Raw genomic sequence first — 23,533 nt, 5'->3', positions numbered from 1 at the left:
CACAGCACAAAACAGGCCAGCACGTGGAAGGAGCAGAGGACAGCCCCCGGCAACTAAGAGGTTCCCCAGTGTGACGGCTGAGCAGACCAGTGCTGCGGAAGGGGTGACCCCCTCAAGCTGGGGACCTGCCGGAGTGGGGGATGTGGTGTCACGGCGAGGCCCGTGCTGTGTGGTCAGAGGCTGCACCTGAGGCCTGGGGTGGCTGAGACACCGAAGGACCCAGACTTCTGGAAGCAGACCCAGGGCTCGGAGTGCCCACCTTGCCCAGAGCTCACTGATAACCTGGAGAGGCTACCAATACAGGCAGCATCTGCAGTGGGCCAGACCCAGGCTGTGCAGGAGGTGCCAGGCCTGGCCACGCCCCCACATCCATGTACCCCATCTCCACGGGGCAGGCAGCCTCCTAGGAGAGGGGGGACGGGGAGGAAGCCCTGGGCGGTTGGGACAGATGCTGGTGGAGACGGCAGCTGGGACAGATGCTCAAATGAGGGCGCTGGCACCCAGGGTGCAGGGAAGGCTGCTGTTCTTGCTGTCCCTGCTGTCCTGAGATCCTGGCTCTCCCGATCAGCCTGGTGCCCACCCAGCCCCATTCCTCATCCCAGCCAGACGCACGCATGGGCCACCTCCCCTGGATGCTCCTCCAGCCCAGTGTGGCTTCTCCTGGGACAGGCTGGCCTGGGCCCTCTAAGGCAGCAGGGCAGTGGCCCATGGGCCTCTCTTAGGCTCCCAGGGGAGAGTCTAGGCTGGGGCTGCGGGCTGCTGGAGGCCTCTGCCCAGTTTCTGCCTAGTGACCCCTGCCCGGTAGCAAGAGCAGGGGCCCCACCTCTGCCTGCTGAGACGAGTGCCAGGGTCTCTGGGATTTCAGTTCCTTACATTCTGTGGGGGCACCGACTTCTCAAGCTGATGGTCAGCTCAGGACCAGAACAGCAGAGTGGTCACGCCATGGATGCCAAGGCCACGGGTCACTGTGGCATCTAAAACACTAGGCAGGGGAGGACGCAGGCAGTGCAGGACACAGCAGGGGACGCGGGCAATGCAGGACCCTGGGGTGGGGAATGTGGGCAGTGCAGGACCCTGGGGGGGACCTCAGGCAGTGAAGGAGGACCTGAGGGGGGACATGGGCAGTGCAGGACCCTGGGGGGGGACCTTGGGCAGTGAAGGAGGACCCGATGGGGGATGTGGGCAGTGCAGGACCCGGGCGGGGGGAACGCGGGCAGTGCAGAACCCAAGGGGGGACAGGGGCAGTGCAGGACCTGGGGACACTGGGTGGGCTCCAAAGGTCCCAGGACAGCCTGTCTCAGCTGCCTTCCGACAGGCGCTCTGGGCATGACCTTGAGGGCTGCTTGACCTTGGGGGTTCCTTGACCTTGGGGACCACTCTGCATTCCTGAGGGCTCCTTAAAATCAGGAATCCTGCAGGGCTCCTCCCTGGACCCTTGACTCAGAAAGTGCTCAGTACATGAGGCTGCTGATGAAAATAAGCACACACATGTGCACACACACGTGCACACACACATGCACACACGTGCACACATGCACACACACGTGCACACACATATGCACATCCACACATGCACACATGCGTACACACATACACACCCATAGGCACACACACTGCACATGCACAATACACACACACCACACATGCACATACACCACACAAACATACCACAGGCACACACACATTCACACGCACACACTCGCTCTCTGACAGGGCCCTTCTGCCTGCTTCCTGCTGCTGCTGGGTCATCCCCACCCACGCCAGCCCACTGCCTCCTGCCCTGTTCTTACCCACACGGGCCCCCATGTGGATCCACGCCCCTGGGACGTGAATCCCATCCACAATCTGAACTGGCCAGTCTGGAGGGGCATCTCACGGCTGAGACAGGGACGGCACAGACAGGACGACCCACATAGGAGGCGCCTACCCTGGCCCCAGGGCCTCAGGAGGGCAGAGGCTCGCGGGGTCTGCACTTTGTGATCTAGCAGCTGAGGCTCAGAGAAGCGATGTGTCCCAGGTCACAGACCTCACTAGAGGGAGAGACAGAGCTTGGCCCAGACAGCGTCTCTGAAGGCCAGCACTGAACGGGGAGCTGGGACAGGTTCCATGAGGTGGGAGTGGTGGGTGAGCGCCAGGGCCCAGGGTCACCCCTTGAGGGAGACATGGGGCCTGGGAAGGAACTGCAAGGCTTCGATCAGGACCACGAGCACCTTCGCCTCGAGTGCTGGTCACCCTCCACCTCCTGACTCCTCGTGAGCTTGGCGAGGTTCTCTTTATTCTATCAATGGGGAAACTGAGGCTCAGAGAGGAAGCATGGCAGGCCTCAGGCCGTCGTGTGGAACGCCGCGCAGTGTGGCTTCCAGCCAGGCCTTCGTGACACTACTCCACTGCCTGGGACAGAGAGGATGGAGACTCTTGGCCCTGCCCCTTAGGCAGCAGTGGCCAGGGCTGCCCCTAACCAAGGTCGTGCCCTTGGGGTGTGGCCTCTGTCTGCTCTTGTTGTCCTGCTGGGGCTGCACAGGGTGGCCAGTGAGGGCCCTGGACAGAGGGTCCTGGGAGGCTGAGGACTATCTCTGAGTGTCTCATTTGCAGACTCCACTGGTGGCTCAGCTGGCCCAGGGCCCTGGGAGGGCGGCTCTCAGGCGCAGAGGAGGCTGTGACCACCCCTAGAACACTAATGGATGGGGCCCATCTGTGGACATCCACACCTGCAAAGGGCTGTCCCCGGACCCTTCACCTTGGGGACGGAGCCGGTTCTCCCCTTGGATGGGGCAGGTACTGCTCCCAGCAGCCTGAGTTATGTGAGGCAGTGACCTCCTTCCCTCAGTGCATGGGGAGCAGAGGCAGCTTGGGCAGCCAGAGCTGGGGGTCCCGGTGCCTCCTGACCCAGGCAGCAGGGAGCTTCCTGGGAGGAGCACCCCCAGGAGCCTGCATGGGGCTCACAGCAGGAGGACAGGCCCAGGTTCAGGCCCTTGTGCTCAGCCTCTGGGCGTGGGGCTGCTCCTCAGGTATTGATGGTGGGGGCTGCTTTCCTCCCAGCACACTGACGCCTCTCCTCCCAGCTCTCACTGTGATACAGGAACGGGCTGGTGGCCCCTCTCCTGGCCAGGCTGCCCCATCCTATCTCACTGTGCTGACCACGAAGCCACAGACCACACACTCCAGGCTGTGCCTCTCCTCTGTGGAAGGGAACCGAGGACCCTCCAGCCCAGGCACCAGGGCACCCGATGGGGAAGAGGCCGGCCCAGGTGCTCCTGCAGCCACTGTAGCTCTGCCTCCTGCCCTCCCTCCCAGGACAAACCCGGCCCCTTACAGGAAAAGCTGAGGCCTTGTCTGTCCACCCTGATGGTTCCAAAGACCAGTGACGTCTCCTTGGAAGGAAGCACAGACGGCCAGGCAGCCCATGGTGCAGCCCCCCAGCCCAGATGCCCAGGCCGAGGTGCCCTATGAAGAGCAGCTGGGGAGTACCCGGTGGTCCCACCCAGGTGGCCTCAGGTGTGGCAGCAAGGAGGCTCTGGGCTCCAACCTGCTCTAAGTGGATGTCTCTGCAAAGGGGGTGCTTCAGACCTGGGCCTCCTTGGGGAGCTCTGTGTCTGGCACCTGTGTGGGGCCAGCTCACGAGAACCTGGGGCCAGCTTCCCTACTGACAGCCTGGGCTTTCCCACCCACCAGGGGAGGAATGAAGGAGAGCCGACGCCTGCCACACTCAGGCGGCCCCACGTCAGATCTGTGGAGGGACTCAGGGCACAGTGTCTGTGTGGGGCAGCGATATTCAGGCAGGGATGACAGCCCCCCAGAGGGCTGCAGCCAGCCAGGCACTGCTCACTCATCTGGGGCTGGGCTTCAGAGGCCATCCTTGTGGGTGCAGAAGAACCCAGGGGCTCACAGGCGGCGCCGGCTATGCCGTGAGGGCTACAGGCCCTGTCTGCTCTGACGCCGGGGGTCCCTGTGCTGGCCCCCGCCTGTCATCCCCACCAGCCTCACCAGCCACAGCCCCTCTCCCAGGACACCACGCCTAGGGAACAAAAGCCATGCTTATCAAAGGAGTTTTTCTTTATTTTTCATAATTTAGCTGAATCAACACAAAATTGAATACCGTAAAACAAGAAAAAAAAATATGCTGTAACATCTTAAATCTCCCGATCTCTGCCCTCGAAGGTGTCTACACTTGCTTTCAAAAGAAACAGACGAGGGGGAGGCCGTGAGGACGCTGGCTGGCAGAGGCTGTGGGCCTGGGCCGCCGGAGCCGGGGCAGCTTGGGAAGGACCCTTTCCAGGCTCACCCCCTCTGTGATGACAAACCCAACCTCAGCCCCTTCTTTTAGTCCAGGATACAAATGCCTATAAATTTGTGGTGACTGAAAGGTAAATTAAGTCCTCATGGATACTGGAACAGGTCTTAAATAAATGGATTTTCTTTCGTATCTTTAGTCTATGGTTGCTGGAACAGCTTCTATATAGTTATTTTTTATGTTTTTTTTAGTAGGATAGAACTAGCATAATACTCATGTTAATTGGACTCATAGGTAGTATACTTCAGCGGGAACTCAGGAAAATGAAGGAGGCTGGCGTACGACGGCCAGGGTAGAAAAACCAGAATTGTCCCTTATTCCTCGGCCCTGCTGGCCCCGCCTGCGCCTCTGCCCAGCGCGGCTTTCTGGACCTACTGACACGAAGACAGAGGATTTCTCAGAACGCGGGGACACAGACGTGGGGAGAAGGGCCGCCAACTGGCCTCAAGGTCCGTGAGTGGTGAAAAGGGCAGGAAACAGGAAACAAAACCCACTGGAAGAAGCATGTTCAAAATATTGTACACTCAAGTGTTGACCAATACAGAGACCAGAGGGGGAATCAGGAGCCGCCAAGCCTGGCCCGCAGCGAAGGGAACCCGGCCTCCCCGGGCACGACCGATACATCCAGGACGCCGACGCCACGGTCCTCCGCACGCTTCTCCCAGAGTCCCGCCTTCCACACCTGGCACCCCGGGGTCCGCGGGGCACCACCTCCCCACCGTGTCCCATCCCCAGAGTCTTCAGAAACACACGGGGCTCGGACCGACTCTCAGGACGGCCGGGACTGCCACGTTAATTGTTAAATAGGATTTTCTACAAATATACAACATATAAAAACTGTTAAATATATAACTTTAGGCTTTGCAAAATACATTTAATGATCTCTTTCAAACAAGTGTTACTCGAGTTTTCTTTGCTTTCTGGAGCTAAATGGAGTATCGATGAGGCAGCAGTCACGGGAGACCCAACATGCTCTTGGCAGATACTGGATTATCCAACTATCAAAAATGGAGCTGTAGAAGAGGCATGTTTAACTGGTTAAAACAGAAAGTGATTTTAGTATGGTCAAGTCGATCTAAGTACAGAGGAATAAAGTGGCCTGTGTTCCCGGCGTCTGCGTGGGGGCCATTGCCGGCCGCGCCCCGGCTGCCTCCCGCAGGTGCGCCGCGGCCTCCGCGTAGCCAAAGCCCGTCCTCTGAGGGTGCGCAGGGTGCTCCTGGGGTGGAGGCCTCCACCACGGCCGCCCTCTCCGCTCCGCCGGGGCCACCAGCATGTCTCTGCCACCATTGCCTTCCCGCCCCCACAAGCGACCTCAGGGACCCTGACAGTGAGGGTGCGTCCACGTTCAGATAGATTTTGCTCTTTGGTCTATGGAGTATACTGAAAGTATAAGAAAATAAAAGCAATTCGGACAGTCTGGGGCACGGGAGGAGGCCGCTTCTGCGCCTGACAGTCCCCTGGGGCAGGCGTCGTGTCTCAGGCGGGCTGGGCTGCAGCCTTCTGTGGCTGCCGGAGCCGCCTCCTCCTCCTCATCCTCTGAGGACCGCAGGGCCAACGCCACGGTCGGCAGGGGCTGGGCGCGGCTGGGCTCCCACAGACTGCGTATTGCTGATGCCAGGTGCCGCCCCCCGCCTATGTGTCCGAGTCCGGCCTCCTCGGGTCGGCTGGACAGACCGAAGCTCAGGATGCCGAGGCCTGAGGCCGTCCTTCACGGACCACAGGGAAACAGATTGGGCAGGCGGCAAAGAATGGGCGAAGTCCGAGGCGAGCGGAGAACTGTGGCTGAGGTGTGGGCTCTCCAGGGAGCCAAGGCCACTCCCGGGGCCCCTCAGGGGCTGTGTCTGTCAGGAGACCTGAGGAGCAAAGAGAGAGAGAGGGTGAGCCTCCTGCAGACGCTGCCCAGGCCCACAGGGAACACAGGCTCCTCTTCCCTCCCCGGCTCCCGCCAGCCGGCCTCCTGGAGGGCCTGAAACGAAGAGCTCATCCTCAGTGCTGTGAGGGACATCCAGGCCACCAGACAGTGGCCCCAAATCACCCACCCTTCCTGTGTCTCGAGAGGGTGGGGCACCCTCTGTGCATGACCTGGAGGGGCTGTCAGCCTCGGCCAGAGCCCTTCCCACTCCTACTTGCCGGCTTCCTTCCTCTATGCGGCCATATCACTTTGCCACTCCCCAGCTCAAGAACCATCTGTGGCTCCCTATTCCCTGTATCCAATTCAAACCCCTCCCAGCTTTCTGGGCCTCTGAGGCCACAGACTGCAGAGCTCACCCAGAACGGCCGCTGCAGGCTGGGGGACCTGGCCGCACCCCCACCACGGAGCCACCCTCCCCTGGCCATCCATGCCGGGCCTCTACAGGTCTGTGTGCCATTCCCGTGGCTGCCCAATCAAATAACCACACACTGGGGGATGGGGATCTGAAACAGCAGTTAGTTCTTCTTGCCCAGATTCAAGGTGTGGACAGGGCTGGTTCCTGCTGGAGGATCTGAGGGAGGGTCCACTCCAGGCCCCGTAGGGGTTTCTGGTGCTCCCAGCAATCCTCAGTGCTCCTTGCCTGGGAGACGCACCGTCCTGACCTCTGCCTCCCTCCTCACATGGTCCCCATGTTGACGTAGCCCCTGTCCCATCCGGCCCCAGGAGGATTCTCTTCAACAGGAGGCAGAGGCCCTGGGGCTCAGCTTCCTCCTGACACTCACCCTTTCCCTGGGCCCCAGGCAGCCCTGAGAATCTGCCCTTGAACCGACCTTGGCCAGGAAACTCATCATGGGACTCTGGCCCTGCTGAAAGTTCTGAGCCCACCCTGATGCTGTCTCCTGGACGGGCACCTCCAGGCACCTGCCCACCTGGGTTAGGCCTCATCTGCCTTGTGTTAAATTCCTTACTCAGCCAGGGGCGGTGATGATGAGGGTCTCCCAGCTGCAGGGCCTCCCCAAATCCCAGGTTCCATCAGGGCCAGGGGTCATCTCCAGCACCCTGGCCAGCTGCGGTTCTGAGCTCCTGGGCGCCAGTCACTGCTCTGGGAACGACCTTGCTGTCACCTTGTCGTAGCCTCATCTACCCAGTGGGGCTGTGGGATTAGAACCCACACTTAACAGGACCTGAGGCTCAGGGGTGAGGGGGCCTGCCCTGGGGACAGAGCAGCCCCATGGCACATCTTTGAGACAGGGAGCCTCAGACGCCTCCCCAACCTGGCGTCCTGGAGCTGCCACCACGGCCCTCTCTGCCTGGGGACACTTGTGGCCTGGGCCGCAGCTGGTGTGCCTCCTCACTGCACCCCTGGGGCCTGGAAAGGAAGCTGGCTCTGAGCTCCCTTCTGCTGGGTCCGTAGATGCTCAGTCATCCACAGCCCAAGGCCAAGGCCTGCGTCCTCCAGTCTGCAGCCGTTGTTCCAGAACCCAGTCCCCAGAGGGCTCAGAATTGGCCCCAGAGTGAGCTTGCCATCACACCCGGCTGTGGATGCCCAACAAGCTGACATGAACAGTGTGGCCCCGAGCTGCCTGCTTCACCTGCAGGCACCTGATGCTTGGCCCACACAAGCCTTTCTATCAGGAGTGACTGGAGGGCGTGGTCCTGAGCCTGTGGAGCGTGTGTTCAGCTTACATAAGAGGTTTACCCCGTGCTCAGACACAAACAACAGAACCAAACCTCCCAGCCCCATTCATCCAGGTAAATGATACTTTCTCTTCCTCACTAGAAGTTTCCATCTGACATTAAGGTCAGGAGGAGCCTGCTGTATGAAGGAACACGCTATTCTTTTTTTTTTTTTTTTAGACAGTCTTGCTCTGCCACCTAGGCTGAAGTGCAGTGGTGCGATCTCGGCTCACCGCAACCTCTGCCTCCCGGGTTCAAGCAATCCTCCTGCCTCAGCCTCCTGAGAAGCTGGGACTACAGGCACGCACCTCCATGCCAGGCTAATTTTTATATTTTTAGTAGAGACAGACTTTTACCATGTTGGCCAGGCTGGTGTTAAACTCCTGACCTCAGGTGATCCACTCACCTCGGCCTCCCAAAGTGCTGGGATTACAGGCATGAGCCACTGTGCCTGGCCTGAACACGCTGTCCTGAATGGAGCCCATACAAAAGGTTCCAGTAAACAGTAAGAGAGTAGAAAGCGGCAAGACAGCATGATGACCATGGTGCCACCTCCACGGACCCCTGGGACGAGGGACACTGTACCTTGGGAAAAACCCAAGTGGAGTCAGGGAGGCCACTCTGGAAATACAAACCAAATCCCAGCCATGTCCAGGAAGCCTTTGGCTTCTCTCCTGGGGCTGCTCCCTGAAGGTGCAGAGCCAGGTCACAACCAAGGCCCCAACGCTTCCTGCGCCCCAAGGCCAGGTCCACGAGAAGGGCTGGAGCGGCTGTGGTTGGTTGCTGCTGTTCATATCACCATGCAGAACATCAGGGACTCAGACTACAGGGCACTCATTCTAGCAATCCCAGCAGGCGTCCTGAGCTGCAGCAGCTCATCTTCACAGGGAACCTTCTCCAGTCCCAGGGCCCCTTAGTTCTTAGGCTGAGCAGCAAAGTGCATTAGGGCAGGGCAGGGCCAGGTGGGGCTGGTGACACCATGGTGGCTCATGGTGTCCACTCCCCTGTCCTCTGCCCTCCTGGCCTGTGAACCACTCCTTCCTGGGCTCCAGGGCGTTGAGCCCACTCTGTAGGGTGCGGGCGAGGGTCCTACTGGAAGGGAGGTGCTGGACACCAGCCTCCTGAGGACATGGGGGTCCGGTACCCATCAGGCTGGTGAGCTGCCTGAGGACGGCTGCCGGGTGGGACGGGGAACTCGGCAGGCACCAGGCCCCAGGGGTGCGGAGCAGGCCGACCCTCTGCCGAGGGGGCAGGCTGCCATTCCACTCCACCCTGATGACAGGTGATGAGGCCCCTCTGGCTTCTGTCCTGTAACAAGGCTGGACTAGGCTGCCACCTGGGAGGAGGCCAAGCTAGAACCCCTCTTCCCAGGGCGGGGCACACCTCCCGGGTCCGAATGCTGCAGCAGCAATTACTATCTGAACATCCACTTACTCTCTGAGCATCCCCCGTGCCTCAGTTTCTCCATGTGTAAACACGTACCCACTTCATGAGTTAGTGCTATGGCCTGAAGAGATCTAATAGAGCGAGCACCATGTGAGCGTCTCTCTCTTTCTTTAACAAGACACGGTCTGGCCCTGTCACCCAGGCTGGAGTACCGTGGTGCGATCGCAGCTCACTGCAGCCTGGAACTCCTGGGCTCAAGCCATCCTCCCACCTCAGCCTCCTGAGCTGGGACCACAGGCACGTGCCACCATATCCAGCTGATGTCAATGTCTCTTATGTTGAAAATGAGAGTGACGCGTGACTGGGGTGTCTGCCTGCCTGATGATTGGGGTGCTTCCCGAACGGCACAGGGTGGAGGCCAGCCTGAAAGCCCAGAATGCCCTGGGTGACTTCACCCAGAGCAGAAAGACAACACTGAGAAGGGCCAGGCCCAGTGCCAGCCAGAAACCACAAGGACAGGGGCCGGAGGCGACCAAGCTACACAGCCCAGGCAGATCCTGGGGACACACGTCCTTTCCTTGAGTGGACACTGAATGTGCCCCAGTGAGGGACACAAGGACCCCAGCCCATCGCACACTGTCTCCTGGAGGCTGCGTCCTGTGTGTGCAGCTCACACATCTCTCTCCCTGGGACAGTGTGCCCCTGTGGGTTTCACAGGTGGCAGCTCCCGCTCTCACGCAGGAGCTCAGCTCACCGGCCCACCCTCCTCTGGTGCGTGTGTAGAGAAGCGATGCCTCTCAGGACCCTCCTTCCCATGGTGCTGCCAGGAGACGTGCCTGACACCAAGCCCCGGCCTGTGGGACTAGGGGCAGAAGAGCCACGGTTTATATGAAATCTTTGGGCCGGTGCTGACACCTCCTGGGCCCCCTCCAAGCACCCACGTGGACCATAGTGGACAGAAGAGGCATCTGACAAGAGGCACCGCTGCTGCCCCAGATGAACAGTTATCAGCTGAGACTGAAGACGGAGTGAATTCTAGGACCTCAGGTCATTTCTGTAATGCCAAAATACAGGGTGAGCCATCGAAGACTATGTCATGTGTGTGCTCAGGGTGGACCCTGGGCAGGCCAGCTGCCGACGACAAAGCCGTGCGTACTCATGCTCAGGGTGGACCCTGGGCAGGCCAGCTGCCGACGACAAAGCCGTGCGTACTCATGCTCAGGGTGGACCCTGGGCAGGCCAGCTGCCAATGACAAAGCTGTGTGTGCCCAAGCTCAGGGTGAACCCTGGACAGGCCAGCTGCCGACGACAAAGCCGTGCGTACTCATGCTCAGGGTGAACCCTGGACAGGCCAGCTGCCAATGACAAAGCTGTGTGTGCCCAAGCTCAGGGTGAACCCTGGGCAGGCCAGCTGCCGATGACAAAGCTGTGCCCTGTGCAATGAGCCTGCTCCACCAAAGAGCCAGGACTGGGTAGCAGACTCGGGTTCAGGGCTCAGGGCTGCTGAGACACCCTCACAGGCTGATGGTCCCAGGGATGAGACAGAACCCACTCCTGCTGGGCGCAGTGGCTCATGCCCGTAATCCCAGCCCTTTGGGAGGCCAAGGCAGGTGGATCACCCAAGGTCAGGAGTTCGAGACCAGCCTGCCCAACATGGCGAAACCCCGTCTCTACTAAAAATACAAAAAATTAGCTGGGCATGGTGGCAGGCACCTGTAATCCCAGCCACTCGGGAGGCTGAGGCAGGAGAATTGCTTGAACCTGGGAGGCAGAGGTTGCAGTGAGCCGAGATCATGACACTGCACTCCAGCCTGGGCAACAAGAGCGAAAACTCTGTCTCAAAAAAAAAAAAAAAAAAAAAAAAAAGAAAAAAATGAACCCTCCCCCTGCCTCCCAGGGCTGTGGAAGCACAGGGGAAAAGATGTTTGTAAAGGTGCTCTGGAAATGTAAGAAACCACCCAAGTTAGCACCGTGTCGCCGGAAGAGCACACAGGTTTAGCACCGCTCTCTAACGAGGAGGCTGTGTCTGCAGAGCGACTTTGCCGAGCGCCCTGCAAAGCCCATTTCCCCAAGCCTGCAGGGCTGAGGGAATCAGTGTGGGCTCCACAACTTCACTGGGACCCGGCTCCGATCCCACGAACCACACGTGGCATGGCCTGGGGAGGGCCGCCAGGTATCGATGCCTCCAGGCCTTCCCTGCTCGCCGCACCGCACCAGGCTTCATCTCACGAGACTCCAAAAACATCTCCTTTTCAGGAGGTGAAGCTGCCCAAAGGTGGCCTTCATCTGGGGTCACCAGAGAACCACAGTCTGTGGCCCCCACCTTGGAGCCTGAGTCAGCCACCCTCTACAGAGCGATGCTCAACGCACAGGGCCCGGAGCTCCCCTCGGTCTCCTTGACTGCACCAAGCAATGTCAGGTACTAAGGGCCGTCATGGAGCTACCATCGTCCTCAGGGCCAGCCCCTTCCTCATGGCCGAAGACGCACATTCTGGGAACGAGGCCACCCCCGTGCCGCGGGGCTGCACAAGCGCAGGGTTCAGGGATGACTCTGTCTCGACAGAACGGCCTTGGCAGGCACGACTCGGAGCTTCCTCAACAGCAAACCCAGCCCTAGGAATAAAACTACGCAGAAAAATTAACAAGTAAAATCCCCCAAACTCATCACGACTGGTGCGATCACTCAAGCCAGACACAGTGTCCCAGGCCACCAAGCAACACTTGGCCACTGTAGGGCAGGTGGGGGCGTCAGCAGAGGAACGTGCGGACGGATCATTTGTTCATCCGCCAAACATTTATCGGTCTGCCATAAACAAGGCATCTGACTCAGGAGGGCAGCAAAGACGAATGCAGGCAGGGTTCTTTCCCTCAGGGTGGAGGAGCTACCCCAACACAGCTGGGCTGGCAGATCGGACATCAGAGACGTCAGCACCTCGGCTGCCCACGGTGGGGCCTGCTCCCCTGCAGTCCGCTCCTGGCCGTGGTAGCCAGAATGAGGACGCACCTGGCAACCCTCTCCCTCCTCCATGAGCTCAGGAGTGAAGACCGTGCTGTATTGGACTTAGTCCTCTGTTGAGGCTGAACTGTGTTCTGCAGTAACAGACATGAAGATCCTGACCCCATACCTGTGCATGGGGTCTTACTTGGCAGCAGGTTCTAGCAGATGTGATTGAGCTAGAATGGGGTCATATCAGATTAGGGTGGGCACCACTCCCTTACAGGGAGAAGGAAATCTGGACTCAGGGCAGACACACAGAGCAGCAGGCCCCATGCAGACAGAGACAGAGGTCTGGACCCCCGAACCAGAAGAATGGCAGGAAGAGGCAGGGAGGACCCTCCGCTGCAGCCTCACAAGGGAGCATGACCCAGCAGACACTGTGACCACAGACATCTGGACCCCCGAACCAGAAGAATGGCAGGAAGAGGCAGAGAGGACCCTCTGCTGCAGCCTCCTGCGGGAGCACGGCCCAGCAGACACTGTGACCACAGACGTCTGGACCCAGAACCATGAGAACAGGTTTCTGTGGTTTGAAGCCACCAGGTGTGTGGCATTTTGTTCCAGCAGCTGCCAGAGACTCACACAGCCTGGACACTGTGCCTGACCCGAGTGAGTCCTGGGTACGTTGACTGAAACCCGGGGGCTGCTGAGCCTGCGTCCCAGGGCTGGGCTGAGGGCGGGACCAGGCAGCACCGCCCCAACATGTCCACACTGTCGGGGCCCCGCGTGTGGGCTGCACGGAGGCAGCAGAGGGCCCTCCTCACACCGTCAGTCCCTTGGGCTTCATCGCACTTGAGCTCCCAGCTGGGGACTCAGCCCCGCTGAGCATCCCAGGCCATCTCTCCTCTTCTAATACACCATAATGCTTGCTCCACTGTGCTGCCAGCTCCACCACACCACCTGGCACACCATGTCGCCTGGTCCATCATGCTGCCCGGTCTACCACGTTGCCTGGTCCACCATGAGGCCCGGTCCACCACGTCGCCTGGTCTGCCACGCCACCAGGTCCACCACAACGCCCGCTCCACTGTGCCGCCAGCTCCGCAACACCGCACCTCCCGCTCCACCCGTCTCCTGCCCCACCTGCTCTGGCTGGGCTCTTGCTGTGTTAATGTGGGCTCTGACTAAAACTGTGCTTGACTCTGCTGTCTGTGTCCTCCGCCGTGAAGCAGGTTTCTCAACACCAGGACCATCCTCGTGGGGGTCAGTTCTTTTCCCAAACCCAGCAGGGGTCCTGTGCACCAGTGCCTGGTGAAGGATGAAGGGGCCTGCGGGGTGGGGCAGGGCTGTGCCTGGTGAAGGATGAGGGGGCCTGCGGGGTGCGGCAGGGGAGCTGGTGCAGCCAGACGCCTCCAGAGCCTGGTGGGTGCCTCTGGGAGCCCCAGTTTCCCCGTCTGTAACATGGGATAGGAACAGTGTTTACCCCCAACCATGGGGTTCTTAACAAAAAACTGTTTAATTTCAAGAGTTCAGCGTAAGAGAGAATGCAGGACACTTTTTCTATTGCAGAGTATAACTCAGAATAAAGAAGAAAAGCCACAGCGACCTTCCTCACCAGCTTCCACAAGCGTTCATCCAGAAGGCTGCCGTGTTATTGCCGGAGCTGCTGTAACCAGGTATCCCCGACTGGACGGCTTGAACAAGAACATTCGCCGTCTGCTGCCAAGGAAGCTGGATGTCTGGGATCCAGGTGCGGCAGGGCTGGCTTCTGAGGCCCCTCTCCTCGGCATGCAGATGGCATCTCTGAGTCTGCAAGTCTGCACAGGCTCAGCCCTGTGTGTGTCTGTGTCCTCACCTCCTCTTCTTAGAAAGACAGGGTCCTCTTGAATCACGGCCCTGGACCCCAAGGACCCCACTTAAGCTTCTCTCCTTTAAGGCCCTATCTCCAAATACGTTCAGACTGGGGGTCAGTGCTTAAATGTATAGATTTGGGGGATGCCGTTCAGTCCAAAAGAGCTGCTGAGGGGCTGACCTGTGGGCTCAGGGACTTGAGGACTCTCTCTGAAGTTCACGTGTAGAAAATGCCTAGAGTCCCGCCACCTTCCCCGCCACACCCGACACAGGAGGTGCTGGGGAACATGCCGGGTGACTCCAAGGTGCCCAGATGGGACCCAGTGGTGAGGACAGCTCCAGCTTCGCAGGGAGGGACCCAGGGGTGAAGATGGTTCCAGCTTTGCAGCGTGTGACCCAGCGGTGAGGACGGCTCTAGCTTCGCAGGGTGGGACCCAGAGGTGAGGACGACTCCAGCTTCGCAGGGAGGGAACAGGGGGCAGGATCTGGGCTGGGCAGCTCATCAAGGGGCTGGGGTGGAATCACGGACTCCCCACCTCCCAGAGCCTCATTTTCTCCATCTGTGCAGATGAGGACCACAACCAGGGTGATGGGAACACCCAGAGTCCAACACAACAGCGCTGTGAGCGCACCTCAGGGACGCTGGGTCTCCACTTCCTACAACCTCGGGGACACTGGGTCTCCACTTCCTACAACCTCGGGGACGCTGGGTCTCCACTTCCTACAACCTCGGGGACGCTGGGTCTCTACTCCCTACAGGGATGACGCAGCCTCCCTGAGCGCTGACTCGGGGCCCTGTGAGGAGGCAGATGGGACCTGCGGCCATGTTCTCATCACTGCTGCCGTTTCTAAGGCTGTTTACCTGGCACAGTCCCAGGGTGCTCAGGGGTGAGGGCGGGGGGTCACTGAGCTCCACTGAGAACAGGGCAATTGTGAGGCCTGCTGGGGGGCACATCCTCAGCACGGTGCCTGCAGACCCTTCGAGGTCACACTGCAGCCACCACATCTCTGTGAACTGCCCCCAACACCAGGGCTGGGCTCTGGTGTGTGCATCTCCATCGGGGTGGACACATGACACGCTGAGCCCATCCGCTCTCTCTGGAATCTGTCCCTGGCTGAGAGCGTGGGCCAGTGACGGTGCTGGACCTTCGCTGAGACGGTTCTGAAGCCACGAAGCTGCCACGTGCTGCCACGTTAGGAAGGAGACAGCACGAGGCAGATCTGCCAACTGAGGCCAGGGCACAGCTCCATCCCTGCCCCCCTGGTAAGCAGATCCCCCACTTTTGCTCACTAAGCAGTGGGAGATGGTTACTATTCCTTGCAACCAGAGAGTGAAGGCTATTGCTGTGTCTTATCTGCAAACACACAGGGAGGGGCCCGAGTCTGGAGGCTCTGGGAGTCCTCAGAGCCACGCAGCCAATGCGGGGACGCTGGCTCTGGGACCAGCTGGTCTGCCCCAGGGCCCCCGCTCCTGCAGCCACCTCCTGCCCTGCTGTCCTCCCAGCCAGGGAGGCCACACGCAGCAGGGTGGGGTGTAGGCTTCTCCTTGGGGCTCCTAGTTAGCAAAGTCACTGTTGGGTCCTGTTAGGAAAAGCCTCGAGCATCCATTCACCCTCTCCAGGGTTGGAGGAGAGGGGCCTGCGCGTGAGCTCCTCCCTGTGCTAATTAAGAACAAGCCAGCTGGGGTGGACGTGGGCAGCAGTGTCCAGGAAGATGGGCACTTGCTGAGTTCTGAGGAATCAGCACATCCGGACACTGACCAGACTCCCACTTAGAAAGCCGACCTGCAGTCCTGGACAGTTGAGGAGGCAGGGCCCCCAGAGCTTCTGCTGACTCAGCACACTGACGGCCAGATTGCTGCCATAGATCATGGAGTAACCGTGCCTCGCGCCGGGGAATAAAGGGAGCTGTGCACGGCAAATGCATGGGAGGTGCTGTCAGCTCTGAGAGGGAAGGATGGCACCAGGAGACCCAGTCCGCAAGCAATGAAAGCAAGCCCACGACAAACACAGAGAGGCAGATGGACCCATCACATGCTCCTCCCCAGATCTGCTCAACACTTCATCCTTTACTGGTCATTATTAACCTGAGCAGTGAGCTCGAAGATCAGTTATCACCTCTGGACACATCTCGGCTGCTACAGATGTCTAACCTTGTCTCAGCAATTACAGTGCTGGCCACTCACCCACCCCAGAGGACACAGCACCTGCATGCACGTGTCCTCAGGCTGAAGGCAGGAGACCGCCCTAACCAAGGCTGGGATTAGTGTGCACAGGCATTCACTATGCAGCCCTTCTGTGCCATGAGGTGGAGAGCTGGGGAAGGAAGCAGAATGGGCAGTGCCAGGGCCCTGGAAAGGAAGGCGTGTATTCTTTCACTTAGCTTGGACAGAACCAGACTGCAGTCTCAACATTTTCTGCAAGTTGCTAAGCTGTAAGAACACATATTTCTTGGTTGGTTAAATAGTCTAGCATACTTCTCTGGGAAAAAAAAAATATTTAATTTAAATATGGGAAAATTATATTTCTGTCTTTCCAATGGTATATTTCCTCTCTTTGCCTCACAGCTATCTTTGGGTCTTTGAGAAGTTCCTAGAAGCTTCCAGAAACTGGGCCCTGGTGCGGGGGAGGGTTCTCAGCACTGCTGGGGTAGTGGTGGGCTGCAGTGTGCTATTTCTATGGAGCTGCTGCTTTCGTAGATAGAGCATGATTTTTCCTTTTTGGAGAAGGGAGCAAAGCATTAAGGTTCATCGTTTTGAATCACCAATACCAGGATCCAGGTGTGATGCTCATATGAGGGGTGGCTTGATTTATAATCCAGTGGTAAAAGGAGGAGCCGGTGACAATGGATTTGTGCCATCAAGGCAGCGTCCCATTTTGGCACTGAATTCTGAGCAGCAGCAAGGTCAAGGTGCCACGTCGGGCTGCCTGCGACGGCCGATTAACCCCCAGCACTGAAGGCAGAGCCGCAAGTGGCGAAAAACATGGAGCTCCTGAGAGCTGACCCAGCAGCTGCGTGGTTATGCATCATGGAAACTAACACACCCTGCCCGGGGAATGTTGGCTTTTTATATGTCTTAAATTAAAATAACCCGTTTAACTCATTTAGGAGTGTGCACATCATGGTCTCTCTCACTTAATAACCTGATTACTGGCACAGATGGTCTCATGTAGGGAGGCTGTGGTGCGATCACCCCTCACGGGGGTGAGCAGAGTGTCCTGGAGGGACTGAGCTGGGGGGCTCTGTGCAAGGAGTCCGGAGAGGCCAGAGGCAGCAAGATGAGACTCAGGAGCACAGGCGTGGCCTTCGACCTTCCCTTGCTGTGTGCCCGGAGGCCCAGGAGTGGCTGCCCCCGGGAGAGGTGCTGACTCGGACACCTGCTGGGCTGCAGGGGACATTCTGTATCTGATCTGGGGGCCCCCATGTGGGTTTGGTGACATCACAGTCCACGCAATGGTACATTTAAGATGTGTGTGTTTCACTGCTGAGAGCTATACCTCAATTTTAAAAACAATGTAGACATTCTGGGGGCTTCCTTCCTTTCCTCCAGTGACAATAAGGCCCTTCCCGTGCTGGGCTCCCTGTGCTCGGCTCCCAGTTCTGCAGGCACTGCCCTGCTCAAGAAGGAAATTTCACACTTGGCCCCGGCAGCCAGGCTCACTGCAGCGGGCCACCCATTCCGTCCACTCCAAAGGTGGGTTCCTGGACTCAGCCTCACTGAATTCTAAATGAGAGGACCCAGGATCTCCCTCATGTCCAAGGGAGGCTGGAGCACCCCCCACAGCATCCCCCAGGGAAGGCCCCCACACAGGCAACCACGGGAGGCACAGCAGGGCTGCACAGTGACTGCGGCCCTCACTCGTCACTCAGCATCTCACGCTCGGTCCAGCTCAACCCCACCTCTGACCTCGGTCCAGCTCAACCCCACCTCTGACCTCGGTCCAGCTCAACCCCACCTCTGACCTCGGTCCAGCTCAACCCCACCTCTGACCTCGGTCCAGCTCAACCCCACCTCTGACCTCGGTCCAGCTCAACCCCACCTCTGACCTCGGTCCAGCTCAACCCCACCTCTGACCTCGGTCCAGCTCAACCCCACCTCTGACCTCGGTCCAGCTCAACCCCACCTCTGACCTCGGTCCAGCTCAACCCCACCTCTGACCTCAGAGGCTGCAGCTCCCTGGGAGGTGGAAGCCGCCCTCCCTGGCCGCAAGGCTGCCCATTTGCCCTGCAGAGGCCTGGGGGCCGGTGCTCACACCTGGAACCACAGTCACATCTAGCGCTAGGGAGCAGGGCTGGCATCCCCATCCCTGAGGCCGCACTGGCCTTGGGAACCGCCCGCCTCTCAGGCAACATCGAAGGGTGTGTGAAGGACGTGGCTCTGCCACTTCCAACCTTCCCCTTCCGTGCTGAGCCATGGTGCAGCTCTGAAGCTCCGTCCCTGTGCCCAGGCTCACCCAGCACAATGTGCAGTGCCCTCTCCCAGCCCCAGAAGACCCCGGCTGGCATCAGGGGCGACCACAGTGTCTTGGCGACTGCAGCTCCACAGCCTCATTCAGTTGTGAGTTCATGGGCGGACGGCATTGAGGGGACCAGGGACAGCAGGGCAGGCTCAGGGGCGCTCCTCAAAGGCAGCTTCAGAAGCGCCTCCCACTAGGGCAGCTCGGGGTCCCTAAGGCCAGGCACTGCCCTTGAGCTGTGGGGGCCAAGTAGCTTCTGAAGCTCAAGGTCAAAGCCCAGCCACGTTCTCAGGCTCCCTGTCTCATGGTCTTTGCCCTGTGTCCACGTTCAGGACAAATGGCCAGTTGGGGTGGGACAGGCCTCTCTGTGTGGCCAGGTGTCTGGCCTCTGAGCTCGACACGGGGCAGAGTCCTCACATCAACAGAGGTCAGGAGAGGGGCACGGTGGTCTTGCCAGGGCAGCCCCCACCTGCAGCTGCTGTGCTGTCAGAGCAGAGCCCCTGGGGACCAAGGGAGAGCGACAGGTCACAGCCTTTCTGCCTCAAATACCAGGCTATGCCTAAGTACCTGCGTGCTGCAGTTTTATTGAGATATGATTGAGATATGATTCACATACCATAAAATTTGCCACTTAAAGTGTCAATTCAATGGTTTTAGCATATTCCCAGAGTTGGGCAACCATCACGATAGCCAGCTTTAGGACACCTTCGTCTCCCCGAAAGAAACGCCATACCCATCAGCCCCATCTCCGTCCTGGGCCCTGGCAGCCACGGGCCTTCATTCAGCCTCAGTGACCTTGCCTGTTCCGGGCATTTCACATCACTGGGCTCCGACAGGGCAGACTTTGGTGACTGGCTCCTTTCACTCGGCGTCATGTTTCCGAGGTTCATCCGTGTTGCCGGTTCATCAGAACGCCATTCCTTTTTAAGGCTGAATAATATTCCAGTCATGGCTGTATATGAAGGTGTTTTTCCGCAAGTCCGCTGACAGACACCTGGGCTCTTTCCACTTTCTGGCTGTTGGGAACGGTGCTGCTAAGAACAGGCATGTACAGGTTTGTGTGTGGATATGTTCTCATTTCTCCTGGGGGGATGGACCCCAGAAGTGTGATTCTCATTTCTCCTGGGGGAGGGACCCTAGGAGTGTGATTCTCATTCCTCCTGGGGGAGGGACCCTAGGAGTATGATTCTCATTCCTCCTGGGGGAGGGACCCTAGGAGTGGGATTCTCATTTCTCCTGGGGCGATGGACCCTAGGAGTGGGATTCTCATTTCTCCTGGGGCGATGGACCCTAAGTGTGTGATTCTCATTCCTCCTGGGGGAGGGACCCTAGGAGTGTGATTCTCATTCCTCCTGGGGGAGGGACCCTAGGAGTGTGATTCTCATTCCTTCTGGGGGAGGGACCCTAGGAGTGTGATTCTCATTCCTCCTGGGGGAGGGACCCTAGGAGTGTGATTCTCATTCCTCCTGGGGGAGGGACCCTAGGAGTGTGATTCTCATTCCTCCTGGGGCGATGGACCCTAGGAGTGGGATTCTCATTCCTCCTGGGGGAGGGACCCTAGGAGTGGGATTCTCATTCCTCCTGGGGGAGGGACCCTAGGAGTGTGATTCTCATTCCTCCTGGGGGAGGGACCCTAGGAGTGTGATTCTCATTCCTCCTGGGGGAGGGACCCTAGGAGTGTGATTCTCATTCCTCCTGGGGGAGGGACCCTAGGAGTGTGATTCTCATTCCTCCTAGGGGGATAGACTCTATGGACTCTAGGAGTGTGATTCTCATTCCTCCTAGGGGAGGGACTCTATGGACTCTAGGAGTGTGATTGCTGGCTCCCTTGGTAACTCCATCATTTTCAGCCACTGCCAAACTGTCTTCCAAAGCAGCGTGAGTACAAATTTCAGATTCTCTCCACAGAGTGCCTAACTGCTTTCCGCTTTCCAGAGAGACTGGCGGATCTTCATTCCTAATAGCATCCTTTAAGTCAGCTCAAAAGGAGATCAAATAAAAATCAAACAAATGAACCTGAGTGGCCTCTGTGTGGGTATTTTGGTCGCCCTTCTTGACAGTGACTGTCTCTGCCATTTTTTCTGGCTGCTTCAATTTCGTATTTTGGGAATTCTCTATTTGCAGACTTTGCCTATCTTCCTGTGGACTGTGCGTCTATCACAAGGTTATGAGACATGCTCGCCAGCTGTGATCCACCTCCTGCTTCCCACGCTGTGATGTGCCTCCTGGCGTCATGCATGAGACTGGATTGTCCTACGTTTGAGGTTCTGAGGTCATTCGGGGTGGCTAGAGGAGATCAGGGACTCCAGCTCCCGGCTCCTGAGTAGGATCCCAGCTCTGCGGCTTGTGGGTGGCCTTCAGGACGTTACTTAGCACCTCCGTGCCTCCATTTCATCTGTAAAACGGGATGAGAACAGTCTGTAGCCCATGGGCAGCTGAATGAATGAGTTAATCTACCTGAGTGCCTAGGTGCACAGGGTCAGGCGTTTGCTGTCATCATGGATTTCGCCGATTGAGTTTACAATCGCAGCGTTCTTCCTCATGCCACACGCAGATCAATATTCCCCTCCACTTCCTCCTGGTCATCTCAGAGTTTCCTTTATCCTTTACTCTGCAATACCGGGGAGTTTAGTTTTGAACGTGGTGTGAGGTAAGAGTCCAACTTGGGTTTTTCCCCAAATCCAAAGTTGATTTTCCCAGCACCTGCTGCTGGTGATCCTGTCCCATCCTCACTGATTTGAGATGCTCACAGCATCTGTATCACCTCTCAGGAACACCTGGGTTCATTTCAGGACTGGGCTGTTCACTTGGTCTCTTCTGCAGATCAGAAAACAGCAGTCAGAAGAGCTAACATTTTAGCATTTACTTATGTGCTGGGAGTTTGCCAAACATGGTCCTTGTGTTAACTCCTGAGGCAGGTCACAGTGGTGGGACCCAGGCTTGGGCCAGGCAGGCGGCCCCAAAGCCCAGAGCTGCTCATACACTGCCCAAAGCCCAGACGGCTCCTCTCCTGCTGTTCACACATGTGTCTACATCAGCAGGACGAGGACACCTGGGTGAGTCTTCCGTTACAAAGTCTTTGACGCCCGAGACTGAATTACACTCTAGGATAAAACGTAAAATCATCTTGTGAAATTCTGAAAACCCATGGGAAATTGGATTCAAATCTTACTAAATGTAAAGATTAACTTTTGAAAGAACAGCCAGCCTCACGATATTTCGCCCTCCACTCCTCATGTCAGCGTCTACGGCATCTTTCATTTGTTCCAGACTTTTCTCATTTCTCACAGGAAGTCTTTACATTTTACACCGGTGCCTACCATTTCTTACTCATGTTCTTTCAAGTTACTTTCTGTTTTCTGCTGTGATCAATAGTCTTCCCCTCTCATTTATTTCATGTATTTATTGTAATTAAATCATTACAGTTTGAAACACGTGTGCTTGGAAGTCAGCAGCAACGGTTTTTGTGTACGGTAGCTCCCTTTTTTGCATATGCAGAGCGGATTTCTCCTAAAGGTGACCAGCAAATTCACCACTTTCCCATCCTGATCAACACTGCACAGGCGGCTGCCCATTCCAGCTCTTGGCAGGTGGGGCTGAAGAACTTTTATGAGTCTGGTCCAGGGGTTGGCAAACTTGTGCTGCAAAGAGTCAGACAGTGTATGCATTTGCAGCTCTGGGGCCATAGGTTGTTTTGCCACCGCTGAACTCTGCTGCTGTAGCTCCCACCCATCTGTAGACAATGTGTGAACGAACACACAGACGGACGGGCCTGATTTGGTCTGCAGGCTGGAGTTTGCTGAACACAGATCTACACCACAGACTGGGTCTGTGAAAAGTTTAACATTGGATACAAGCAGAGAACTTTCTATACTCATACTCGGTCCAGCTTACTGAAATCTTATTAGTTTCCAAGGCATTTTAGCCAATCTCTAGAGTTTCTGAAGCACCTGCTTACCTCACCTGCAAGTAACAAGGATCGTATTTTCTCATATCACACACTGATGTGATTGCATTCACCAGAACGTCCAAAAAGTCACCACGCAGGACTCCCCTGAAGGTTCCATTTGAAGAGACATAGGGCAACTTGCCCATGAAGGTTCCATTTGAAAAGACATAGGGCAACTGGGTTCTGTGTCCCAAAATCTCAGAGCTGGAGGCTCCCTGGAGGGGTTACAGCTGGGGCCTGGCTGAAGCACATGCTGGCTTGGGTTTCAGATGGATGCTGGGCCCTGGGTGGGCCTGCCCTACCCTCCAGGCTGACTGGTGGTCTGTAGCTTTTGGTGCTTTTGCTCATTTGATTTGTTTTTTAATGAGTAAGACTGTGTCCCCCCAGTGACTTTCCCCAGCATCTACTGAATTAGAAGGCTTTTTAAAAGATTCAACCTGGTGATATAGTCATCCTACCTGATTTTGAAATACAGGCATACCTCAGAGATATGGTGGGTTCAGTTCCAGACCACCGCAATAAAGCAAATATCACTATCAAGTGAGTCACACAAATTTTTGGTTTCCCAGTGCATATAAAAGCTACGTTTATACTATACTGCAGTCTACTCAGTGTGCAAAAACATTATGTCTAAAAAAAGTACATACCTTAAAAATAAGGTAGTGCTAAAAATGCTAAGGATCATCTGAGCCTTCGGGGAGTCGTCATCTCTTTGCTGGTGGAGGGTCTTGCCGCGACACTGATGGCTGCTGACTGACCAGGGTGGTGGTTGCTGAAGGTTGAGGAGGATGTGACAATTTCTTAAGACAACACTAACGTTTGCTGCATCAATTGATTCTCCTTTCATGAAAGAGTTCTCTGTAGCATGCGATGCTGTTTGAGAGCATTTTAACCAGAGAAGAACTTCTTTCAAAATCGGAGTCAATTCTCTCACACCTGCCGCTGCATTGTCAACTAGGCCTACGGAATATTCGAAATCCTATGTCATCATTTCCCCAATGTTCACAGCATCTTCACCAGGGGCAGATTCCATGTCAAAAAAACATTTTCTGGCCAGGCGCAGTGGCTCATG

At 57.3% G+C, this 23,533-nt stretch overlaps 1 protein-coding gene across 2 annotated transcripts in view; it reads right to left on the bottom strand.

Annotated features, from left to right (window-relative positions):
- Positions 1-4,032: 4,032 nt before the first annotated feature.
- The window catches only part of TAFA5 (TAFA chemokine like family member 5), a 272,093-nt gene continuing 252,592 nt past the window's right edge, over positions 4,033-23,533 (bottom strand). For both annotated transcript variants that reach the window (XM_054469892.2, XM_054469893.2), the window contains exon 4: positions 4,033-6,144. In XM_054469892.2, the coding sequence (XP_054325867.1) occupies positions 6,136-6,144 (9 nt within the window). In that variant the 3' untranslated portion in view covers positions 4,033-6,135. The remainder of the gene's footprint in view (positions 6,145-23,533) is intronic.

Source organism: Pongo pygmaeus, chromosome 23, assembly GCF_028885625.2.
Source record: "Pongo pygmaeus isolate AG05252 chromosome 23, NHGRI_mPonPyg2-v2.0_pri, whole genome shotgun sequence".
Classification (NCBI taxonomy): domain Eukaryota; kingdom Metazoa; phylum Chordata; class Mammalia; order Primates; family Hominidae; genus Pongo; species Pongo pygmaeus.
Note: the sequence above shows the minus strand (reverse complement) of the source record. Positions and strands in the feature narration are given on the sequence as shown.